Source organism: Leopardus geoffroyi, chromosome D4 (assembly GCF_018350155.1).
Source record: "Leopardus geoffroyi isolate Oge1 chromosome D4, O.geoffroyi_Oge1_pat1.0, whole genome shotgun sequence".
Classification (NCBI taxonomy): domain Eukaryota; kingdom Metazoa; phylum Chordata; class Mammalia; order Carnivora; family Felidae; genus Leopardus; species Leopardus geoffroyi.
The window spans coordinates 58,259,306-58,284,029 of record NC_059342.1 but is presented as its reverse complement, the minus strand read 5'-3'; the positions used below and the strand labels follow the sequence as shown (position 1 = coordinate 58,284,029).

General features: G+C 42.1%; 1 protein-coding gene across 2 annotated transcripts in view; it reads left to right on the top strand.

Annotated features, from left to right (window-relative positions):
* The first annotated feature begins 4,215 nt into the window (after positions 1–4,215).
* The window catches only part of RNF38 (ring finger protein 38), a 129,673-nt gene continuing 109,164 nt past the window's right edge, over positions 4,216–24,724 (top strand). The window contains exon 1 of one of the 2 annotated variants that reach the window (XM_045469730.1): positions 4,216–4,643. In XM_045469730.1, coding sequence (XP_045325686.1) covers positions 4,394–4,643 — 250 coding nt within the window. In that variant the 5' untranslated portion in view covers positions 4,216–4,393. The remainder of the gene's footprint in view (positions 4,644–24,724) is intronic. The other variant, XM_045469729.1, reaches the window with a different exon arrangement.

Sequence of the window (24,724 nt, the reverse complement as noted above, 5' to 3'; positions counted from 1 at the left end):
AGCTTCAGATCCTCTGCCCCCGCCCCCACCTCCTCAAAATAAATAAAAAGCTTAAAAAAAAAGGAGACACCAGAGAATTTGCTCTATATCTCTCTCCCCACCATGAGAGGACACAGTGAGAAATCAGCCATCTATAAGCCAGCAAGAGAGCTCTTACCAGAAACTGACCATGATGACATCTTGATCTTGGCCTTGTAGCCTCCAGAACTGTGAGAAAATATAGTTCTGTGGTTGAAGCCACCAGCCTGTAATGTTTTGTTATAGCAGCCCAAGCTAAGACAGTAGTTAATGCCACTGAATTGTATACTTGAAAATGGTTAAAATGGTAAAATTTTATTATGTGTGTTTTGCCACAATAAAAAAAATAGAAACAAAAAATGAAAAGGGCAATTCTGTTATCTTGCTTCTCTTTTGCAAATCTCTAGATGCCAATCTCAGAAAGACATTAGAAATTGTCTAGCAGCGACCCTTCTGCCTTATGTGTATGAGGAAAGTGAGGGTCCTAGAAATGAACTGATGTAACCAGGATCATCGTTCTCTGTTCCTCACCAGGTAGCCCCTATCTTCAAGAACGGCATTACTATCATCCTGTTGCCCAAGCCAAATATATCTTTCTCATCCTTGACGCTCTCCCATCTTCCTTGACGGCTGTATCTTGGTGATTATAATACCTTAATACACTTGTAATCTTACCATGTCTGCCTCAGTTTGGGTCGGCTTGGTCCCTTGCCTAATAGCTTCTTAGCCAGTTTTATTGCTTCTCTTCTTGTTCCCCTCCAATCTATTTTCTATACAGCAGCCAGTCTTTCCCAAATCCAATCTGATTATTTTTTTCTCCCACTAAATCTTTTAATAGTTTCCTTTCGTTACTTAAGTTCAAATGCCTCAACATGATACTCAAGACTCTTCAAGGTCTTTTGGTATCCTCCTAGCTCTCCAGTCTGGTCTCTTCTTCCCACTTATCACCCAGGCTGTGCCCCAGTCTTATTAAACTTGTGGTTCCCTAAACACATCATGCTCATCTCTCTTCCTGATCATTGCTGAAGGATGGACATTTTCAGAGATAAATGTTACAACACACATGAATGTGTTCCATTCTTTCTTTTGCACCCTTTAACTGGCAAGGCGAGGTGGCCCAGGGCCTAACCTGGCCCTCTCCCTTGCTTCCTCCTGGTCGGCAAGACAGCCTCAGTGGGGTCCTTTGGTTACTGGATTAAACTGCTTGCCTGTCCCTTATCTTCTAGGGCTGGTGGGAAATGCATTTGACCAAATTGAGTTGTAAGAGTTGAAACTGGGATTTGGGCTTTCAAATTTGATAGGCTACCGAGACCTATCAAAAGACAGAATGCCTGGGGCGCCTGGGTGGCACAGTCGGTTAAGCGTCCGACTTCAGCCAGGTCACGATCTCGCGGTCCGGGAGTTCGAGCCCCGCGTCGGGCTCTGGGCTGATGGCTCAGAGCCTGGAGCCTGTTTCCGATTCTGTGTCTCCCTCTCTCTCTGCCCCTCCCCCGTTCATGCTGTGTCTCTCTCTGTCCCAAAAATAAATAAACGTTGAAAAAAAAATTAGAAAAAAAAAAAAAAAGACAGAATGCCATAGTTTATGGGCATTCTACAGTAGGCATTAGGACTGAAACCCTAAGTAGTAATATGTACCTGCCACCAGAAAGTGAAGGATGGGATTCAGGAAATACTAGGTCCTTTGGCCAATCATATTCTCTTTTTTGTGTTTTAATTTTTTTAATGTTTATTTATTTTTGAGAGAACGAAAGAGAGACAGAGCGCAAGTAGGGGAGGGGTAGAGAGAGAGGGAGATGCAGAATCCGAAGCAGGCCCCAGGCTCTGAGCTGTCAGTACAGGGCCCGATGCAGGGCTCGAACTCAAGAACTATGAGATCATGCCCTGAGCCAAAGTTGGACACTTAATTGACTGAGCCACCCAGGCGTCCCTAGCCAATTATATACATATATATATATATATATATATATATATATATATATATATATACACACATACATACGTATATATATACATACATACATATATATATTTAATGTTTATTTATTTTGAGAGTGAGCAAGTGAGTGCGAGCAGGGCAGGACAGAAAGAGACAGGGAGAAGAGAGAGAATACCAAACAGGTTCCAAGCTGTGAGCGAGGAGCCCACGCAGGGCTCTACCTCACATACCCTAAAATCATGACCTGAGTGGAAATCAAAAGTGGGAAGCTTAACTGACTGAGCCACCTAGGAGCCCCTGGCCAATTATATATACATATATATATGTATATATAATTGGCCAGGGGCTCCTAGGTGGCTCAGTATATATATATATATATATACACACACATATATATATAATTTTTTAATATTTATTTTATTTTTGAGAGAGAAAGAGAGTGAGACAGAGTGTGAGTGGGGGAAGTGCAGAGAGAGAGGGAGACACAGAATCTAAAGCAGGCTCCAGGCTCTGAGCTGTCAGCACAGAGCCCCATGCGGGGCTGGAACTCACAGACCGCAAGATCACGACCTGAGCCGAAGTCGGACGCTTGACCCACTGAGCCACCCCAGGCGCCCCCCAATTATATTTTTAATGTCTTCCCAGTCCACTTTCCCCAGCCTGTTTCGCCTGGTAAACTTCTAGTCACCCTTAAGCTCTTAACTTCTAAGAATTTATCTCACCATCCTCCAAGGAGACATGTAAACTTTTTTTTTAATGTTTATTTATTTTTGAGAGAGCACGCGGGTGGGGGTGGGGGGAGGGGGGAGAGAGGGAGAGCCAGAGGGAGAGGGAGAGAGAGAGAGAGAGAGGCAGAGAATTCAAAGAAGGCTAGGTGCTGTCAGCGCAAAGCCTGATATGGTCTAGAACTCATGAATGGTGATATCATCAGCTGAGCTGAAGTCAGACACTCAAACGACTGAGCCACCCAGGTACCCCTAGACATGTAAACTCTGAAGCCTGGGACTGTATCTTAATCATTGTATCCCCAGTGCCTAGCATTGCATGATGAAAGATCATGTACCTAGTAAATGTCAAGGTGGAATTTAAAACGTCAGTTGCCACAGATTCATCCACACTTGTCTCTCATGGGGTTAGCCTACCACCACCGTAGCACTGTGCTTTGTCAACTTGTAGTTTGCTCTCTCTCTACTCGGCTCCCTGTTGGTGGCTGCATGTGGGTAAAGGCTGAGGATAACACTTTGTGTAAATGATCTAGTCGGCAGTGTAGCTGCACCCTCACCCACACGGCTGTACTTAACGGCACTCCTAGCACGGAGTGCACGTGGTTGAGTCTTTGATATGAAAGTCAGAAAAATATGAAAAGGAAATGGGTTCAGTGACCAATAATATCCCATCTAAGGAGAAGAGGGCGTCCAAGGGGATCGCGAATCTGCAGAATTCTTCTCTTAGAACACTGTCAGCACAGCTCAAAAGCCTTTCCTCACCTCCCAGCCTCTCTTTTGAGACTAGGCCCGGCTGGGTTAGATGGTTTCCTGTAAGCTTTTTAACAACAACTCCGTTTAAAGAAAGAGGAAGAGAAAGTAGGAGAAAGGGGCGAGGGGCCAGGGCTGAGGGAGGCTGGCTTCTGTTCAATTCAAGATGGGTCTTTAAATTCAGAGAAGGCAGCGCATCTCCATCTCTTTCGTTTCTGCTTCTGCTGTCCCCTCTGAGTCCGCTGATTTAGCACTGAGACATAGCCCAAGAAGGGGAGAGAGTTTCTCTTCTAAGTGTCTGGAAAAGAAAAACTTTGAGGAAACAGCCAAAAGAGGGAGGGAGAGGAGACTGGAATAGTGTGAGGGAGAGGAGGAGGGAGGCCGAGGCTGCACTCGCCGTAGAACGGGTGGCCGGCGGGCGGGCGCGCCGGCGAGCCGCAGCAACCCGGGCCGAGCCCCTGGCAAACTCACTGGCTCAAACACCGGCGCCCGAGGCAGTCGCGCAGCTGAGCCTCAGGCGCAGCCGGGCCTGGGTGGCGCGAGGCCCGGCCCGGGAGGCCAGCGTCTGTGCCCCGGAGGCGGACCGGGGGCGGGGCAGTCCCCGGGGCAGGGCTCTCCCGCGGGCGGCCCTTTGCCTCCCCGCCTCCGCGAGCCGCCGCAGCAGAGGATGCCCTACGGCACCGCCCGCCCGCCCCGGAGAGGCGGCTGAGGAGCCGGCCGCCCATTGGTCGCGGCGGCGCGGCGTCTCCGCCCCCTCCGCGTCCCCGCCCCCCCTCCGCCGCCGCCGCCACCACCGCCGCCGCTGCCGCCGCCGCTGCCGCTGCCGCTTCCCGGCTCCGCCTCCTCCCCCTCCGGGAGCCGCCTCCGTCGCCGCCACCGCTGCTGCTGCCGCCGGCCCGGGCCCAGCCAGCGCCCGCCCGCCGGAGTCGAGTCGCAGTCGGAGCCGCTTTCCGCGGCCCCCGCCATGAGCGGAAGCGCCGCCGCCGCGGTCGCCGCCGCCGCCTCAGCAGCTGCGGCCGCCGCGCACTTCCAGCCTCAGTCGTCGTCTCCCAGGCCGGGCGCCGCCGAGCTAGGGCCCCTGCGCCGCCCGCGCCCCCCGCCGCCGCCGCCCCGGTCCGAGCCAGCCGCTGCCGGCCGCCTCAGCCCTCCGGGCCACGGGCCTCTCCGGGCGGGCTCCCAGGGTGGCGGCGCCTGCGGCCGAGCGCCGGGAGCAGGTACGGGGTCCCGGAGCGGGCCGGGCGGGGAGGGGCGTGGGTTGGTTTCGGGGGTGGGGGGCCCAAAGGCGTGTGGTCCAGCCTTCCGGCCCCGCGGAGGGGGTGGAGCGTTGTCTGGGGTCAGCTTTGTCCGGCCCCGGATACCCTGTGAGCTCTGCGTCCCCGCCGCGCCGAGCGGCTCACAAAGCGTTTTCCTACCCGGTGGGTAGCCCCCTCCCCTAGGGTGGGCAGGGCAGGACCTCTCTAGGTCTCCGCTTGGCGGAGGAGGAAACCAAGGCTTACTGGGGGAAGTGACTTGCCCAAGGTCACGTAGCCGGTGAGAGCCGTAGCCTGGCTGGGACCCAGGGCCACCCTGGGCCGGCGCGGGCCCCGAGTCGGGGACGGGGGGCTGGAAGGAGGAAGAACTCCTAGCCCCCGGGACCCGAGAGACATTGATCCGGAGGAGGGGGCTCTAGGCCCTGGTCCTAGGCACGCCCACCCAATGCTTTTTAGGTAGGCTTCGGGGATAAGATCTCTTGCGCGGTGGAGAGAAGGAGCAGGGGCCCCTTTGAGGGCTTGGGGGGTACTCTGGGGAGCCGATTTGGGGAGCCTCAGAGGGGAGAGATTCGGATGGGGGGTGTGCCTCCTGGGGGAGGGCTTTCTTGAGTGAATGGGGCAGAGCTTCGGAAACTTCTCATCATGGGGACTGTTTGGTTTCTGCCAGGCCACATTGCCCACCACTGCCCGGACTAAACCAATCTAGCTGAGATTAATAGGGAGGCCTTCCCGCTTTTGTGGAGACACCTATAAGGTGTTTGTTTTCATGAAATGGCACGAGTTTCGTTCGTGCCCCAAAACAGAAGTGCGTATAAGGCCCTAGTAAAAGCATTTCTGCTACAGAAGGCCGAATGAGTCTTTTTCCAGGTGGTCTGGATCTGTCACACATGGAGGACCCCTGGAGAACAGCTATCGGAGGCGTGAAGGGAAAGGAAGCAGGGATGATTGGGACAAGTCACCCTCCAGCCTGGCATGCTGGGGCCATGTGCTGCAGGGACTCCCATTTTTCTTTGGGGTGGGTGGTTTTTACTGTAGTGGGTATATCTTGGAAAGGGAAGGAGAGGACTTGGGAGTTCTAGAGGAGAGAGGGAGGGCAATGGAGAGTGTCCTGTGGAGCTCAGAAAGCTGTAGAATGGGGAAACAGAAGAGGGTATTTAGTCATTGTGGGGGAAGGGAGATAAAAAGGTTGCTGAGGGGAGGGGGGCAGTGTCTAGTCTAGAGAAAACTTGGGATGTTTCGAAGAGGGAGCCAGGGGTTTGAAAGGAGTCTGTTAGAGGTGGATGGTATCTTACAAGGTTGAGTAATAGGTACTGGTCTGCCATCACTTCATTTTCTTCCTGTAAAGACATTTGTAGTACTTTTATATAAATGTTTTGGCTTTTGCACACCCCACCCGCATTCTCTTTCCTGGTCTAAGGCTGCCGGCCCATAGTATTGTCTTGGAAGTAAGGCTTGACAAAAGAGGGAAGGGGAAGACTAATTAGCAAATGCATTAATTAGGGCCCTTTGTCCGAAATGATTCCTTGTTTAAGTCAGCCGATTTCTTGCTGCCCTCCTGCACTTCGGCTTTCCAGCTGTGGTGGGTGTTTGGGGGATGGGGATGTGCTCTGGAAGAACTGCCCTGATTTAGACAAGATAAATTTTTCTTAAAAAATTGAGATATATATTTGACAAATATGTTTAAAAGCATGAAAATTTACTGGTCAAAGATTTTAATTAGTGAAATGCAAATTGAAACAATAAGGAGGTGCTGTTTCACACCCATCAGAGTGGCAAAAATTAAATGCTGTGGTAATCAAGTGTTAGTGAGGTTGTGGGGAAATCAACTTTTATTTACTGCTAGTGGGAATGTAAATGGATACAACTACCTTGGTCAGTAGTGTAGCGATGTCTTGTTGGAGGGCTAACATACCTATTTACCCAAAATGTCTATTTCTGCGTCTAAGAAGTAATATGGTCGTCCAAGAAAATAAGTAAGAAAAAGTGTAAGCATGCTCATTGCAGCTCAAATGTCCACCAACAAGGGGAATGCATAAATTGTTAGATAGTCCCACACAATTGAGTCTTACAGCACTGTGAAAAATAAACCACAGCCTCATGCTTTAAAATGAATGAATCTCACAAACATAATATGGGTTGGGGGAACAAGTTACAGATTTCTTACAAAATGTTTGCACTTGTATAAAATCTGAAAACATGCAAAACAATATGGTTTGGGGGCTATGTACCTATGTCGTAAAAGTATAAAAACATGCATGGTAACAACTAACACCAAATTCAGAGTAGAAATTATCTCTGGGAAGAAAAGATGAAGAATGGGATTGGACAGGGGTACACCAAGGGCTTTAATTATATCTAATATTCTATTACCAAGAAACCTGAATCAGATAATTGCAAATTAGGATTTGCTTATTTTGGGTGTTGGGTCAGAGATATTCAGTATATTATTTTAAATATTTTTCAGATGTTTGAAATATTTCTCACATGCAGAGCATTTTCTTATTTATCGAGTACAGGATTTTTGTCCCATAAAAATGAAACTTCTGCCACAGACTCCAGTCCAGCACAGCCTGTTAGACTTGCAGGCTGGTGATCCTTTTCTCACCCCTTTCTGACCTGCAAAGCCTGGTATTGCGATGGGTGACTTTTATTTTGGAACTGCTGATAGGCATGGAGGATTTCCCAGTGTTTCTAAACTTTCTGGTGGACCTAGGTCAGCAGTTTGAGCTTTGTCAAAATATAAGTGCTCCAGGACGTTCTAACTTATCTGTTGCAGGGAGGGACCCAGACATCTGATTCTGACAAAGTTCCCCAGTAGATTCTGATGACCACTAAAATTTGAGAACCACTGCCTTAGGCTCCTGGGCTGTACTCCATTTTAGCTTTGCCCTAGGCTGCCTTCTCTTGCCTCTCCTGCCTAACTGGGACTAATTTGGACCCATGTGATACTTAGCTCTTTTATAGGGCATAAAAGAGTGATGGGGTTGGAAGCTGTTGAATGTGAAGGCATTCATAATCTGGTCATCTCTTCCTCTTATTTTCATGCAGGTAGCTAAGGGGCCCATTATCCACCAGGGCTATTTATCAGGTTTTACAAACTTTAACCACTTGTGTCGCTCACTATATGGGGGTTTATAGTTAAGATAGGAGCAAAAAAAACCCCAAACAAACAAAAAACAAAAACAAAGGGGGGGGGGTGCACTAACAGAGAAGGAAAACCAGCAGATTTGGAGAAAGGAAATCCCCAATAGTAAATGTATGTGATCCAACGTTTCTCTACAAATGGTAGAGATTCTTTTAGTGCCTTAGCTTATGACATGCATTTGAATTTCAGCTATTTGAACCTATAGTCAAAGATTAGGGTCTTAAATAACAACTGATTATCACCTCAAGATGGAAGTTTCCTTTCTCCCAAATTAGCTAGTTTTACTTCTCTGCCAGACCCTTTTTGCTCTAGTCCTAATATGTTTAGGAATTAATTTATATTAACAAATATGAGGATTTCTGGTAATGATGTGTAAAATGCTTGTTTGTCTTTGGTAAGGTTCTTCCTTCTGGAAACCTACCTTGAAAGGGCAGTGTGTCCCCAGATTTTGGGGACCCCATATTTTTGCAGGGCTGCTGTGTGAGGTTGTATAGATTGTGCCCAACCCGAAGTCACCTGTTTTGGGTGACAAGTGGGAGTGCAAATTCATTTGTGCTCCACTTCTCAAAATGAGCAATTCGCGTGGACGTGTGTCCTCTCAGAAGAGGGGGCACCCTTTTCAGATTCTCACCAAGGTGCTTCGTGAAGTAGCTGCCTTGCATCTTTGTTGGTCTGTGTATAACTGTGCCGTCTATAGTTGTGGACACTGTGAAGAGGGCATGTCAGTTTTGGGCCTTGAGTTCCAAGCGTTTTCCCCACGTGAACTTTTCAAGGGAAGGGACCCTCCCCTGGCTTTTCATCACCATGCTCAGTTGTACCAGGCTTTCAGCTTAAAATTGTAAAAATTTGTTATGGAGCTAGAGAAATATGCCCCTTTTTGAAAATACCATTATTTATGAAAAGACGGAATGAGAGAGAAATATTAAAAAGACAACAGCATCTGGTACTTGAAGAAGGGAAAGTAGCTATGCACCCCACCCCATTTGCTCTTGCATTCTTGCAGTGCTCACTTTGAGGGGGAAATACGATGGTATTTTTCTCTTCCTATTCCCCCCTACGCTAGTATTCCTGAATTTCTGAAGACCTGAGGCTTTTTAGCCAATTTTGAAAATATTTACCCATTTGTATTTTCCATTAAGTGGTTGTTTACGCTTCCTGCTGTTTTATTTTTTCTTGGAGAGAGGGGAGGGGGTAGTGCTCAACCAAGGACAAGACTGGACTTCCTACTGCTTTTGCAAATAATGGCAGTGTGTTTTTCAGAACAGTTGTCATGGAAGAGTGCTGTTCTGTGGGCTCAAGGGAGAGGTACATTTGAAGTGGTTTCTCTTGTCTTTATTATTATTTTTAAACATGATTGAGGGTGATGGTTACAGAGTTCCATTGTGCTTTTGCTGCTGTTTTGGAGGAGGTTTTTTGAAGAAAATATACTTAAAGCTAAAAATGTTTAACAAAAATAGTCTTAGGCTCACACGAGAAAAACAAACAGTTCTCACCTTTAGGCCTTACCCAAAGCAGTTTGAATTTTTTCCAGTTCTGTTTAAATGGATATTGATACTATTTTAGGGACTGCTTAGAACACTTAACTGGAGTGACCTAGGGCAGGTGGAGGAGGAGAATGATCGGATTATACTGGGGTTTATCAGTAGTTCCTCCAATCATGATATGGAAAGCTATCACTGTGTTGTCTGCTTTTTTGTGTTAAAGTATGTGTAGAAATAAGGGGGAGATTGTGAGTTTTGATATGTATAATAATTTGACCCTGTTGAAAGAAAAAGCAGAGGGAAGAAGTGGTAAGAGGAAGAAATACATGCTTGGAAGACAGTAGCAAGCAATTAAATAGCAGTACATTTCATAGTACTTTTGGGATGTTCCTTGAGTTGAAAGGTACCTGTCTGTATCCGTTCTGCTTCAGCACCTTTGATTTCAGTGTCTGAAGATAGTGCTTACTGATCTTTGGTTGAAATCTGTTTTACCGTCATGGAACTGGAAAGTGAGTAGTTTTGAAGACTAGACTGAGGTAGTAGGGTAGGCTGAAAGTAAAAAGTATATCCATTTTGTAACTGCTTTGTAAATAGGAGTTGGGAGTCTCATAATTAACAAAAGTGTTTTTCATTTGGCTTTTAGGCTATCTTATTTAAAAATTGTTTTAATGAATTTGTCTTCCTATCTGTGCCTCAATACATATTTGAGTACCTACTGGGTGTCATAATACCACTACCTATACTTTGGGGTATAGATAACCTTGGGGTGATAGCCTTCATTGTCAGAGACTTCATTATCTGAGGTACTGAGAATGGCACAAAGGCTGTGGGCTTCAGCTAGTTCTTTCTTTCTTTTGTCACGCTTCCTTCTGCTCCCTGGTCTTCTGGGTTTGGTGGTGATCTACCCATCTGTCAGGTCAGCCCTGCCCCTCCTCTCCCCATGTGAGGGGCACAGAGGCTTTACAGAACCATTCGGCCGGGCACCTTCAAGTAAAACCCCTCCAACAATATTGAGCCAGACCCGAGGGCCATCATAGTGGCTCCAGTTCCTCTTCCTTCTCTGTTGCCTGTGTTGACACCACCCACCCTTTGCTGTGGAGCCTGGAAGTCGCCCCCCTCACCCCCAATCATACAAAGAGGCTTTGTGCTCTGAGGATGTTCTAAAGGCGGGATCACTGTAATTATAATTCCCCAAGCACAACCAAGTAATGGGGGCAGGCAGGGTAAAGATGGTATCCAAGTTCTTGTTGGTAGGGAGAAGTCAGCCGGGATTAAAAATCATCTGGAGTCAGTACCAAAATGGATAATGGAGCGTTGTTGGTAATGCTGATGGGAATGTATTTAAGTGAATGCATTTCAGATTTTTACATTCTAATACTTGCGAGATACTTGAAGCTTTAAAAAGCATAAGACAGCCGGAACTTTTTTTTAGGTCTTTTTTTTTTTTTAAGTCTAAAATTGTAACCGAAAACTACTTTAGAAGAAGGTATGTAGAAATCCCAGTCTACTTTGCTTTATGTTTCTGTTGCCAGAATGATTGATTGCCCAAGAAAGCCAAATACATAACTTATTACTAGGGGTGCTCCAAATACATAACTTATTACTTTTTTTGCTTGTTTCTAAAAGTAAGCTCTGACTGACATTTTTGGGAAGGTAATTTCCCCCTACCACCACGAGAAAAAAAAAATCAGTGTGGGAATATGTGCTTAATAAACTTTTATATCAACCATCTATGTCGTGTGCTTCCAAGCTGTGTTGGCAATCTTTTAATGAAAACTTTCTTCTTAGTATGTTAACTATTCATATATTACTCTGACTAGTGTCTCAAACAAACTTTTTTGTGTTTTTAAAATGAAGTGCACCAGGGGCGCCTGGGTGGCTCAGTCAGTTGAGTGTCCGACTTCGGCTCAGGTCATGATCTCACGGTCTGTGAGTTCGAGCCCCGCATCGGGCTCTGTGCTGACAGCTCGGAGCCTGGAGCCTGCTTCAGATTCGGTGTCTCCATCTCGTGGCCCCTCCCCTGCTCATGCTCTGTGTCTGTCTCTCAATAATAAATAAACATTAAAAAAAAAATTAAAAAAAAAAGGCACATGGCTTCTTTAAAACGAAGTGCACCAAACAATTGCAGAGGTCAGTAGACTTTAGGATAGTGGATTCCAGTTGTCCTTTATGCAAGGTGAAGGGAAAAGACCCTTTTTGTTGTTAAGCTTAGCACTGACTTCTGTGGTGAGTGAAGCAATCAGGGTGATCACGTGTACTATATATGGAAACCTTTAGCTACTGTCAGCTGGCCCTTCCTCTAAAAGCATGGCCCCTGACAAAAGTGTGCAATGTGATGATTTGACATATGAATACATTTTGAAATGATAATCACAATCAGGTTTATTAATACATCCATCACCTCACATAGTTATCTGTGTGTGTGAGAGAGAATGTTTCAGATCTATTCTCTTAGCAAATTTCAAGTATACAATACAGTAAGTATTATTAACTGTAGTCACCATGATATACATAGATTTTCAGAACTTATCTTATAATTGAAGGCTTGTGCCCTTTGATCAACATCTCCCCATTTTCCCTAATTTCCAGACTCGGGTAACCATATTCTACTCTGTTTCTATGAGTTTGACTTTTTAAATTAAAAACAATTTTATTTATTTATTTATTTATTTATTTATTTATTTATTTATTATTTTAGAGCCCACATGTGAGATTGTATAGTATTTGTCTTTCTCTGTTTGGCTTGTTTCACTTAACATTATGTCCTCCACGTTCATCCATTTGTTGGATGTTGCAAATGGCAGGATTTCCTTCTTTCTAATGGCTAAATAATATTCCATTGTACATATATACCACATCTTCCTTCATCCAATCATCGGACACATAGGTCCCTATCTTAGCTGTTTTGAATAATGCTGCAAGGAACGTGGGAATGCAGATATCTTGAAGAAATCTACCTTAAATTTACCTTCCTATAAGACTACGGGGTAGTCTGTTGCAAAGATATTGCCCATATAATCCTTAGAAAGGACTACCAATTTGACAGCTAAAGGTTATGAGATTTAAAAATACACAAGGCTCCATTTTATCTGCTTTTAATGAGAAGTAAGGTTGATTCCCGCCCCCTGCCCCCCACCAACTTCGCCAATGTTTTAGGCAAATGTAGTGCTTATCAGTGACTTTATTTTAGCTTAATTGTAAACTGTTATTTGTCTACTTCGTGTCATTTATAATATACATTTCTTTTGGAGATTAACCTCTGACTCTTACTTTACTGCTCTCTGGTGGCCACTAAGTGATAAAACATTTATTGAATGCCTACTTTGTACCAGGCACAGTGAGGATTTCGGGTAAAATTCAGATATGCAACAGTTCACTGATAGATTCTGACAGTATGGTAGCAGAACAAATGCATTTTTGGGTCTGCAAATTGTTAATAAGAGGGCAGAGAACATCAAAATTTCATTAATAGTGGTGATATATAACCATGATAATTAATGTTGCTAAAGCACAGACCTAACCAGATAAAAAATTTGAGTGGTTATTTTCTAAGTAAAAGAAATATTTTTTCAGGACACCTGGGTGGCTCAGTCGGTTAAGCATCCAACTCTTGATTTTGGCTCATGTCATGATCCCACACAGTTTTTGACATTGAACCCTACATCAGGCTCTGTGCTGATAGTGTGGAGACTACTTGGAATTCTCTCTCTCTCTCTCTCTCTCTCTCTCTCTCTTTTTCTCGATCAAAATAAATAGACATTAAAAAATTTTTTAGGGGCTCCTGGGTGGCTCAGTCGGTTGAGTGTCCGACTTCAGCTTAGGTCATGATCTCGCAGTTGTGAGTTTGAGCCCCGCGTCGGGCTCTGTGCTGACAGCTCAGAGCCTGGAGTCCACTTTGGATTCTGTGTCTCCCTCTCTCTCTGCCCCTTCCCCGCTCATGTTCTGTCTCTTTCTGTCTCTCAAAAATGAATAAACGTTAAAAAATAAAAAAAAAATTATTTTGGTCTGGTATTCAAGACCAGCATAATTAGGTCTTCATTATTTCAATCTCTGTTCTTCCTCATGAATATTATTCTCCAAGGAAATAGGATACCCTGTTGTCTATATGTCCATCACTTTTTCATCTTTTTTTCTTTGATTTTTTAGCTTTAAGGGCTTTTAGATTTTCCAAAGCCCACTTTTTAAATGTCTAGATGGTAATTGTCACTTATTGTGTGCAAAGCTCTGTTCCAAGTGCTTTACGTAGATTAATTCATTTAATTTGCACTATAGACCTCTAAGGTTGATGCTATTATTATCCTTAATGTGCAGATGAAGAAACTGGAACAGAGAGAGGGTTAAATAACTTGCTAGAGAGGATGCAGCTATTAAGAGTGTTATCTGGGATATGAACTGAAGCTGTCTAGTTCCAGAGTCTATATTTTTAGCCATCATGCTTTACTACATCTCTCTCTTTCTCTCTCCCTCTCTTTTTTTTTTCCAGCAGACTTAGGAGTTAGTTTTGATAACAAAAGGTTGAATGTAAGCAAAGGTGATCACTGCTTTAGCCACTGAAAGGAATTTGCAGTCTTTAGTTTTACCTTTGCTCCTGAGAAATCTCTTTTCTTAAAGTTCTGAATTACTGTATTAAGATTATTTAATTGATATTTAAAAGTCATTCATTACTTTTTTACATAAAGAGTAGGAGTACCTGCACTGGGGTGGGTGGATTTACATTAGAACAGGCATATTTAAATTACTTCTTAGAAAATCTCTCATATTCTGTAATCCTTAACACTAGGGTCTTAACTGAGGGCTTGTTTGGGCACTTAGGCAGATAAAAAAAATTATCGGAAAAATTTGACCCTACTCAGAGGAACTTCTGAATTTCATCTTTTTTGTGGATATGGGTACCCTTCCCCCAAATATCATCCATCCAAGAATGGATGTTAGACTTCATTTTAGCCTTTTCTTTTTAGCCTACTTAATTTCCATAATAAATTGGTTTGTCACAAGCTAAAGCATAAGCATATCTCTTAATCCAGTAGCATAGAACATGAACATTTCAGGTGTTAGTTGCAGAGCCTGGTGTGGGGTTGATGCTGTCTGAGACAGTGGATTATTTGAGGAAAATAATATAGCATTGTGGTTACCAAGTGAGCTACTTCAAAACTGCTAAGTTGGAATCTGAGATTGAGTAAATTTTCTCATAAACAGTTATGGATGGTGTTTCTAATATTTCATCTATATTGTAGGCTTAATAGGCATTGGTGAGCCATCCTTTTAGAAAATGTGCTGTGAGAAAATGAGATTCTAAGGTCAAAACCAGGTACAGTACTTACAGACTTTTGGAACGTGGCCTGTTTTTGAGTGGAGCACTGCCAACAATCTTTTTCTCCTACTTTGCTTATGGATACCTAGAAAGGAAAAATGAATTGTTTGCTTTTCAGCTTCCTAAGTGATGTGGAATTAGTTCATCGGAGGAAGATATTCTTTCTATTCAGCCAGGGCAAAGACTGATTAATTCAGATAATTGAGGCATTTCCACCTATTTACTTTTTGGAGTTTAAGAATCTTACCTTCAGAACAACTCTAGAGTTATGTTTGGGGGCTCTAATGGAAATCATTTTTGACTGCCTTTGGTGTATGTCAAGAATGAGTCATGAACTCTTGTGATCTAATTATCCAATGTTTCTATTTAAAAATTGTACATATATTGTTGAAAACAAATTATTACTATTCTATGATATTTTTGAACTTTAAATAAAAGCTACCATTGTGTGCTAAAAAAACAAAAAACAAAACCAAAAAACCAACAAAGGCAACAAGTAAAAGATCTGCCTTCTTAAAATGAATTTGTGTGCAACTCATGACGTTATTAAATTGTATGCTAAGGTCAAAACAAGAGTCAGAATTTGATTCTAGAATGTTTAGATAATACTGTATATACTTTGAGTCTAATTTTTGGTAGAACAAAATCTTCAAAAAAAAATGAACTCGGTCTCAATTGACGTAAGTGATTTTAATTTAACATAAATAGTTGGAAATAGTAGAAATATAGTTTTGCCATAGCAAAATCTTTCTTTAGAACATTGGAGATGTACATGTTTCCTTTTGAAGTATAGTTGTTTGATAGAATATTATTTATTTTTCCTGGTGCTGTGTAATTAAAACTGCCTAAATTTATTTTAAGGTTTGATTCAAACTTTGTTTCTGTGGAAGAAAAATTACCAAATTGCAAAGGGGCTTCAGAAATACTGATTCCAAGATTGATTTTAAGAAGGGAGAGGCAAAAAAAAAAAAAAAAAAAAAAAAAAAAAAAAAAAAAAAGAAGGGAGAGGCAAGTCAAATTGGGTATGAGCTCCACAGAATTGTCTGTGCTACTTCCTGGGTCAGAAAAGCTTAGAGAGGGGGGCTGTGTTGTAGGAGGGCGGGGCATTAACCTGGTAGGAACTAGAAGTGAAACTGGAAGTGCCTTTTTTAAAAAAGAAAAAAAAAAAGCAGATTGTTGTATTTGTCTGAGTCAGGCTGGATTGAGCAGTGAGTGTTTCTCAAGCGCAAATGTGTATGTAGTGCCCTCGCAGATTTCCTGATTAAGTCAACATGTTTGCAGTCCGACCTTAGACCCAATGGCGGAAGATGAGAGAAGGGCCAAAGGAGAGGCCGAGGCAGGGGTCTTAGGGTGCAGTTTTTGAAAGAAAATTTCTGAGCCTTTGAGAGACAGCAGGAAGTTAAAGGTGGAATTCTGGGAACATATCCACCCCCTCCTCTCCAGCCCAAGCTGTCTGGAGGTGGAGCCTGAGCCGTGGCAGTGGAGGATAAGTAGACTAATGGATGTTGGTAAAGGTATCCTTGTTAGAACAGAAAAGGTATATCACTGTGGTTTGTCTTAAAATAATAGATTCTCATTACAATCTTAGCCATACAAAGGTTAGCACGTCTCACATAATTTTATTTTGCCTAGGGTTAAAAGTGAAATTCACTTATTTTAAAAGAAAAATGAGAATTTAGGATATAACATTGACACTTAAAAGAGCATTAAATTTCCAGTGTGGTTAAATGGTAGTTATATGCTATCTGTCATGCATAAAAGATGACAGTGCTAACATGCTCTGCCTAACTAGGGCATGCAGTGCTAATGTTTTTCCCACAGGAGTGATAGGTTCAAATTCAGAGATTAAAAACCTGTGCTCTTTCTGCTGGTCTCCCTTCTTCTATCCCCAGAAACCATTCACAGATGCTCTGTGTGTGGATGGGTGTGAGTAATATGGATGAGGATTGGGTTTATGGCTCTGAGGTAGGCCAACACCTCTCACACTTGATTTATGCATCACCTGGGAATCTTATGAAAATGAAGATTTCTAGCAAGGTTACTGATGATAGTGAAGTGGTTTGAGTAGCCAAGGAGTGGAGTAGTGGCTCTCAAACTGTATAATAGTCATCTGCAGGGCTGGTTAAAAGGAAGAGTACTAGGTGACACCACCTTCCAAGCTTTTGAATCACTTTACCAGGGGGGTAGGGCCCAATATTTTGCACACACACAAAAAATTTCTAGGTGATGGTATTGTGGGGTGTGTGTGTGTGTGTGTGTGTGTTTTGAGATCCACTGAGGTAGAATATAAATACTATAGAGGAGAATCAAACCATCTGTCTTGGCTTCTTGAGCATTATTTTGTAACTGAAAATGGTGAAGAAAAGGTTGCTGAAAGTCATAATTAATACTGTTCATGGTTAAATAGGTGATGGGAATTAAGGAGTGCACTTGTGATGACCACCAGGTGTTCTATGGAAGTGTTGAATCATTGTATTGTACACCTGAAACTAATATTACGCTGCAAGTTAACTAACTGGAATCTAAATGAAAACTTAAAAAAATTACTGTTTAGGTTAGGCAAATAACACGTCATTAAACAATTTTGTGTGTTTTATTGTATGGTGAGTATATGTCTGTGTCTAGAAAACATCAACAACAGACTCACACCATACTGGTGGTAATAAAGATTATTCTTTCTGGAGAAGGATCCAGGATTATGGAGGGTGGGGTTTTAGCTTTCTTTTGTAAGGTTTTAATTTTTACTGAAGAGATTGTACTTCTATTTATGTAATTAATTTTATAAAAAGGCATACGAAAACTGGGCTAGATTGCCTCCCGTTTACTTCTCTAGATCCGTCCTCCACCCTGTCCCACCTGGCTCTCTGCCCTAAGGAAAGAGCTCCCAGATCCTCTGGCTTCTTACTGTAACGGTTTAGCCTTAAGAAGAAATTGAAGGGAAGGAGGATGAAGTCAGAATATTTATTCTCCTCTCATGGTAGCCTGCATTTTATTACCTGGGTTCTGGGAGACTCTGTCTCTTGTCTTTTTTGGGGACCAGAGCAATAATTGTTCAGTTATTGCTAGTTCTGGTTCCTGTTCTATCCCCTGTGATTTCTGTAGGCCTCAACTAATTTAGCAATTATTCCTTTTACAGATAGACCCCTTTCAGATTATTCTGAGTTTGTCATCCCTTTACTGTTGGGTCCCTGACTGATGGACCCTCTAGTCCTGTTCTTCTCTCTACTATAATCCCATCTCAGAGGTAGTGACAGTACTATTTTGGTATGTGTAACTTCCAGACATTTCTATACGTAACATGGCCCTAAAATAAATGTACATATTTAACACAAAAGGAATCCTATTGTACTTCCAATTGTATAAGTTTTTCTTACATCATACTACATTGTGACCATTTTTTACATCAGTATAATCTACCTCTTTTTAAAAAATTTTATAAGCTTATTTATTTTGAGAGAGGAGCACATGTGTGGGGAGGGGCAGAGAGAGAGAGAGAATCCCAAGCAGGCTCTGCATGGCCAGTGTGGAGCCCAATGGGGGGGCTTGAACTCATGAACCCATGAGACCACGACCCACGCTGAGATCAAGAGTCAGACGCCCAACCAACTGAGCTACCCAGGCACCCCACATCTGCCTCATTCTTAATAGCTACAGCTAAATATACTATCCATTATATTTGATATGGACATACCACAACTTAACCAGTTCCTTATATATTTAACATGATAATTTTGTAAAAGAATTTTTAATGTTTTTATTTATTTTTGAGAGAGAGAGACCGAGCATGAACAGGGGAAGGGCAGAGAAAGAGGGAGACACAGAATCCCAAGCAGGCTCCAGGCTCCAAGCTGACAGCACAAAGCCAGACACGAGGTTTGAACTCCTGAACCACGAGATCATGACCTGAACTGAAGTTGGGTGCTCAACCTACTGAGCCACCCAAAGCTCCTCCAATTTAACATGATAATTTTAATCATATACTGAATTTTCATTAATAATTAGATCTGTTTCTGCATTCTGTTCTATTGTTCTGTCTCTATTCTGGCACCAATATTACACATTTTGCTTATTGTAGTTTTATACAGATAAATTCTTGGCAGGGCAAATCCTGGTAGTTATTTTTATTTTGGAGAAGACTTTGGGCTTTCATCTTGTACTTTTTTCCCTTCCAGATATATCTTTTAAAAGTATTTGTTAGGATTCCTACAATAGTCATTGATACATTGATTGGAAAGGCATTAGTGAAGTTTTATAGTTTAATTCACATTTGTCAATGTATTTTACACAGTAGGGCATTTTCATCATGCTTTTTGAGTTTTGCTGATGTTAGGAAAAGCTGTGGATTTTTGGATATTTATTTAAAAACCTGCCTATTTCTGGGGCACCTGGGTGGCTCAGTTGGTTAAGTGTCCAGCTTCAGCTCAGGTCATGATCTCATGGTTCATGAGTTCGAGCCCTGCATCTGGCTCTGCACTGACAGCTCAGAGCCAGATTCTGTGTCTCCCTCTCTCTCTCTGCCCCTCTCCTGCTCATGTTCTCTCTCTCTCTCAAAAATAAGCAAACATTAGAAAAAATTTTTTTAAACCTGCCTATTTCCTGAGGTTTTTTAGTTATTTTAATAGTTTTTTCATAGATTTTTCTTGGATATTCCAGTTGGATGACTTTACTGATAAATATTGCTTATTTTTTTTTTTTTTAATTATTTTTTTTTTTTTCAACGTTTATTTATTTTTGGGACACAGAGAGACAGAGCATGAACGGGGGAGGGGCAGAGAGAGAGGGAGACACAGAATCGGAAACAGGCTCCAGGCTCTGAGCCATCAGCCCAGAGCCTGACGCGGGGCTCGAACTCCCGGACCGCGAGATCGTGACCTGGCTGAAGTCGGACGCTTAACCGACTGCGCCACCCAGGCGCCCCAAATATTGCTTATTTAGACTCCTTTTCAGTATTCCCCCCCTTTATTCTTATTTTATTGGCTAGACTATAACATCCAGAAAAAATGTCATATATGTGACTTAATGAGGCTGCCTCAGGTATGCTTCACTGTTCATTGTGGAGCTGACTGTGGGACTGAAACCTGACAAGTTAAAGGAGTATTTTTATTTGTTAAGTGTTTTTTTTCTCAGAAAGGATAAATTTGTCAGATGCTGTTCAATGCAGTTATCTACCCTTGGAGATTGTTTCTTTCAACCTGTGCTGAGTTAATCAATTTTCAGTATGGAATTATTACTAAATTTCTGGAACAAATCTCATAGTACTAGATTGATTTGTTAGTATTTAGGATTTTGGTATATATGCACAAGGGGAATGGCCTGTAATTTTCCTTCCTTGTGCCATTCTTGACATGAAGATTTTGATAGTATGGAAAAATAGTGTTTGGGTTGAAAGAGCAGTAACCATTTCTATTTTGTTTTTTAGTTTATTCCATTCAGTTTTCTTATTTTTTGTGTGTTGGGAGTGAGGTGGGGGGCAAGTAGTCAATTTTGGTAAGTTAGATATTATTTTTAGAAAATTAAATTCCTTTTCCAGCTTTAAAAAAAAATACGAGTGAGTTCATATATGTTCTCTTACCTTTCAAAATTTCCTCTGTATGGGGCACCTGGGTGGCTTAGTCAGTTGAGTGTCCAACTTCGGCTCAATGGCTTGTGAGTTCCAGCCCCTCATGGAGCTTGCTGCTGTCAGTGCAGAGCCCGCTTTGGATCTTCTGTCCCCCTCTCTGTTTTTGCCCCTTCCCCACTTGCACTCTCTCTTGCAAAAATAAATAAATCTTAAAATAAAATTTCCTCTGTAAATATGATTTTATCAGCTTTCTTAATCTTAATTTGTATTTTGTTCTTTTTGATTAAAATCTGTCTCTGCCTATTTATCCATCTGTAAAATAGGTATAATAAAATGAGCTAATGTATGTATCTTACTACATAGTAAGCAATCAAATGATGGTCGCTACTAAAAAAAATGATTGCCTTTTATTATTTTTGTACTTTTAATTTATTGTTTCTATATTTTTGTATTCTGATTCAGGAATTTCGGTTCTCATCTTTATTAAAACTTTCTGTATGCCTTACAAGTTTTTAAAACATTTATACATTTATCGTCTTCTGATTACAAAAATGCACATGGCAAAAAATTCAAACATTACAGAAATAGATATCAGAGAAAATAAGTCTCTTCAAATTCTTGAGAGATCAAGGTTGGTGTCTATATACATATGTGTTTTTGTTTTTATTATACACTTACATGTAAGTGTATCTGTATAAAGTTATAAAAAATGGGACCATACATACTGTTTTGCAACTTGCTTTTTCCTACTTTATATCTTGGATCTCTTTCCAAGTTAGAATTTATAGATCTGGTTTTTGTTTTTTTAAATTTTTTTTTTTTTAACATTTATTTATTTTTGAGACAGAGAGAGAGAGAGCATGAACAGGGGAGGGTCAGAGGAAGAGGGAGACACAGAATCTGAAACAGGCTCCAGGCTCTGAGCTGTCAGCACAGAGCCTGAGCGGGGCTCGAACCTCGCAGACCGTGAGATCATGACCTGAGCCGAAGTCGGACGCTTAACCAACTGAGCCACCCAGGCGCCCCTGGTTTTTGTTTTTTAAAACCTTTATTTGACAGGGATGCCTGCGCAGCTCAGTCAGTTAGGTGTCTGATTTGATCAGCTTAGGTCATGATCTCACAGTTCCTGGAATCGAGCCCCGTGTTGGGCTCGGTGCTGACAGCTCAGAGCCCAAAGCCTGCTTCAGATTCTGTGTCTCCCTCTCTCTCTGCCCCTCTACTGTGTGTTTGCTCACGCTATTTCAAAATAAATAACTAAAAAAATAAATAAATAAAACCTTTATTTGACGAACAATATAGGTCTGGCAACATTGACATCTTCTGAGTTTGCACCTCAGTGAATCCTCACAATGTGAACACACTTGTGACCAATAGTCAGGTCAAGAAGTAAAATATGACAAGTACTTCAGAAGCTTCCCTGTGTGTTCCCTATCTTGTTATTTTTTAAGATTTAGCAGCTTCATTAAGATATAACTCACATATCATACAATTCGCCCATATGAAGTGTAAAATTCATTGCATTTGGTATTTTGGTATATTCACAATTGTGCAACCATTACCACTATCTAATTCTAGAATCTTTTCATCACCCCAGAAAGAAACCCTGTACCCATTGGCAGTCACTCTCCATTTCTTCCTATCTCATTGGTAGGCAACAACTGAACTATTTTCTGTCTCTATAGATTTTTTCCATACTAGACCTTTTATATCAGTGGAATCATGCATTGTATGGTCTTTTATGACCGGCTTCTTTCTCTGATCATAATGTTTTCAGGTTCATCCATATTGTAACATATGTCAGCATTTCATTCCTTTTAATGGCCAAATAATCGTTGTGTGGATATACTATGTTTTATTTATCCATTCCTCAATCAATGGACATTTGGGTTGAACCACTTTTGAACTATTATGAATAAAGCTGCTATGAGCATTTGTGTGCTAGATTTTGTGTGGACATAATATTTACGTTTCTCTTAGATACATAGGCACACTCCTAAGAGTGGAAATCCTGGGTTTTTAAAGGTTTTAAAATTTTCCCTAATTGTCAGAGGCAAAGCTAAATAGTATCTTTTGTGTCTTTATAACTTTTATTTATTCTTTAAAGGTTATTTTGAGAGAGAGGGAGAGAGAGTAGCAGGGGATGGGCAGAGAGAGGAGAGAGACAATCCCAAGCAGGCTTTGCGCTGTCAGCACAGAGCCTGAGCTCACAATCATGAGACCATGACCTGAGCCGAAATCAAGAGTCGGATGCTTAACCCACTGGGCTACCCAGGAGCCCCTGTGTCTTTATAATTTCAAGCATTTCAGTACATTTGTGCTTCTCGACTCGGCTTTTTTTTTTTTTTTTGTAGATATAATCTGGCATTTATGTTATTTTTATATATTACATATTTTCTTTTGAGAATGATTTTTTAAAATGTTTTCATGCAATTATATTGTGAGATTTACAACAGTTATTTAGATTTATCTGTATTTTAAGTTGTTTGCTGTTGCCTTCCATTCTTAGCTATGCAGTAAATGTAAATCTGTTCATTTGTTGGGCGAGGACTACAGTTTCCAGGATCCATGCTTACACACTCTTTATTTATTTATTTATTTATTTATTTATTTATTTATTTAAGAGTGTGTGCAAGTGGGGGCTAGAAGAAAAGGGGGAGAGAGAGAATCCTAAGCAGCCTTCACACTTTGTGGAATCCAACATGGGGCTCGATCCCATGACCTTGGGATCATGGCCTGAGCTGAAATAAGAGTGCAACACTCAACCGACTGAGCGTGAGTAGATCTGTGTGGACATTTCAAAGGTTTGATTAAGGTTTGATTTTCATTGACCTAATCCAGAGCTTTGTTTGCTCTCAACTCATCAGGAGTTTCAAGGTAATATTTTTCAGTTAGTTACCCTTCCAGGAAGAACTGCCTGAGGTTGGGAGTTTGTAGAGAGAAATGATGTAGTCTTTCTTGGTGATCAGAGAGGGGAATAAGGAAACTAGATGGACAGACTGGAGTGCATAGTTCTATTATTTGGAAGAATCACCTAATCCTGGAGCATTGTGCCTACTGCCTTTTTCAAATCTAATGTGTACATATCTTCATATTTGTGTGATTTATCAGTACCACTGGTTTTCCTATGAGCCTTTGCGCTTTTACAGATAATTTTTATAGTGTCTTTGCTTTACCCAAAAGGTAAACAGGTCATATTGAAATCTGAATGAAAATACTTTTTTTTTCTTGTTACATTTGTTTATTTTTGAAGGAGAGAGAGAGAGACAGACCATAAGCAAGGGAGGGACAGAGAGAGAGGGAGATACAGAATCTGAAGCAGGCTCCAGGCTCTGAGCTGTCAGCACAGAGCCCGATGCGGGGCTTTAACCCACGAACCATGAGATCATGACTTGAGCTGAAGTCAGACACTTAACCAACTGAGCCATCCACGTGCCCCTGAATGGAAATATTTCTTAAGGAGTCTGTAGGAGATGAACCACAGTGTGATATTAATACGAATTTTCCAAGGCCTAGGGGCTAGTATTCAATTGCATGGGCCCAGAAACTGGGCTTTTCCTGCATGTCTACAGGTGATCAGGCTCACACTGTCTATACAACAGAAGACTTTTATCCAGGGCGCCTGGGTAGCCCAGTTGGTTGAGCGTCTGACTTCAGCTTGGATCATGATCTCATGGTTTGTGGGTTCAAGCCCCACATTGGGCTCTGTGCTGACAGTGCAGAGCCTGTTTGGGATTCTTTGTCTGCACCTCCCCCACTCACACTCTCTCAAAATAAATAAAAAAAATTTTTTATCCAAACTGAAAATACCAGTTTATTTATAATGTGAAATGATCTTTCAAATGATTTAAATTCAACAACTAAATATGTGTCTACTTTGTACTAGGCCTACTCACTGTGTATGCAGTAGTGAAGAAAAACAGGTAAAACCTCTGCTCTTACGAAGATTATATTCTGATGATGTGAGACAGGCCATAACTAATAAATACATAATATGTTGTAAAGATGGTGAGTGCTAAGAAGATAAATAGAGTAGGGTAAAGAAAGATGAGCAAAGTGTGAAAGAGAGGGTATTATTTAAATTTGTTGGCCAAAGTAGACCTCTGTGGTATGGTGATCCTTGAGCTGAGACCCAAAGGAAGTGAGGAGTCAAACAATGCCAGTGCATAAGCCCTGAAGCAGAAGTGTGCTTACTGTCTTCAAGGAGCAGGAGGGAATTCTGAGTGGCTAGACAGGAGGAGCAGAGTGGCAGGAAGTAGGGTGGTAACCTCCTAGACCATTAAAAAGACTTTCTGACTTTTGTTCTGAGATGAGATTACTGAGCAGGGAAGTGATGTTAGGACATGACTTCCCTTTTAGCACCATTACTCTGGCTGCAGTGCTTAAGTATGGGCTCTGGGGAAGGGGAGGGGTTGGAGTTGGAAAAGCCATTAGGAGGCAGTTTTGGTAGAACAGGAGATGTAGTGATTTACCAGCTTCTTGGCTGTGGCCAGGAAGTGTGGGCTAAGTCACAAACAGGCTGCCTGGTGTACAGCCCATCACCTGTCAGCC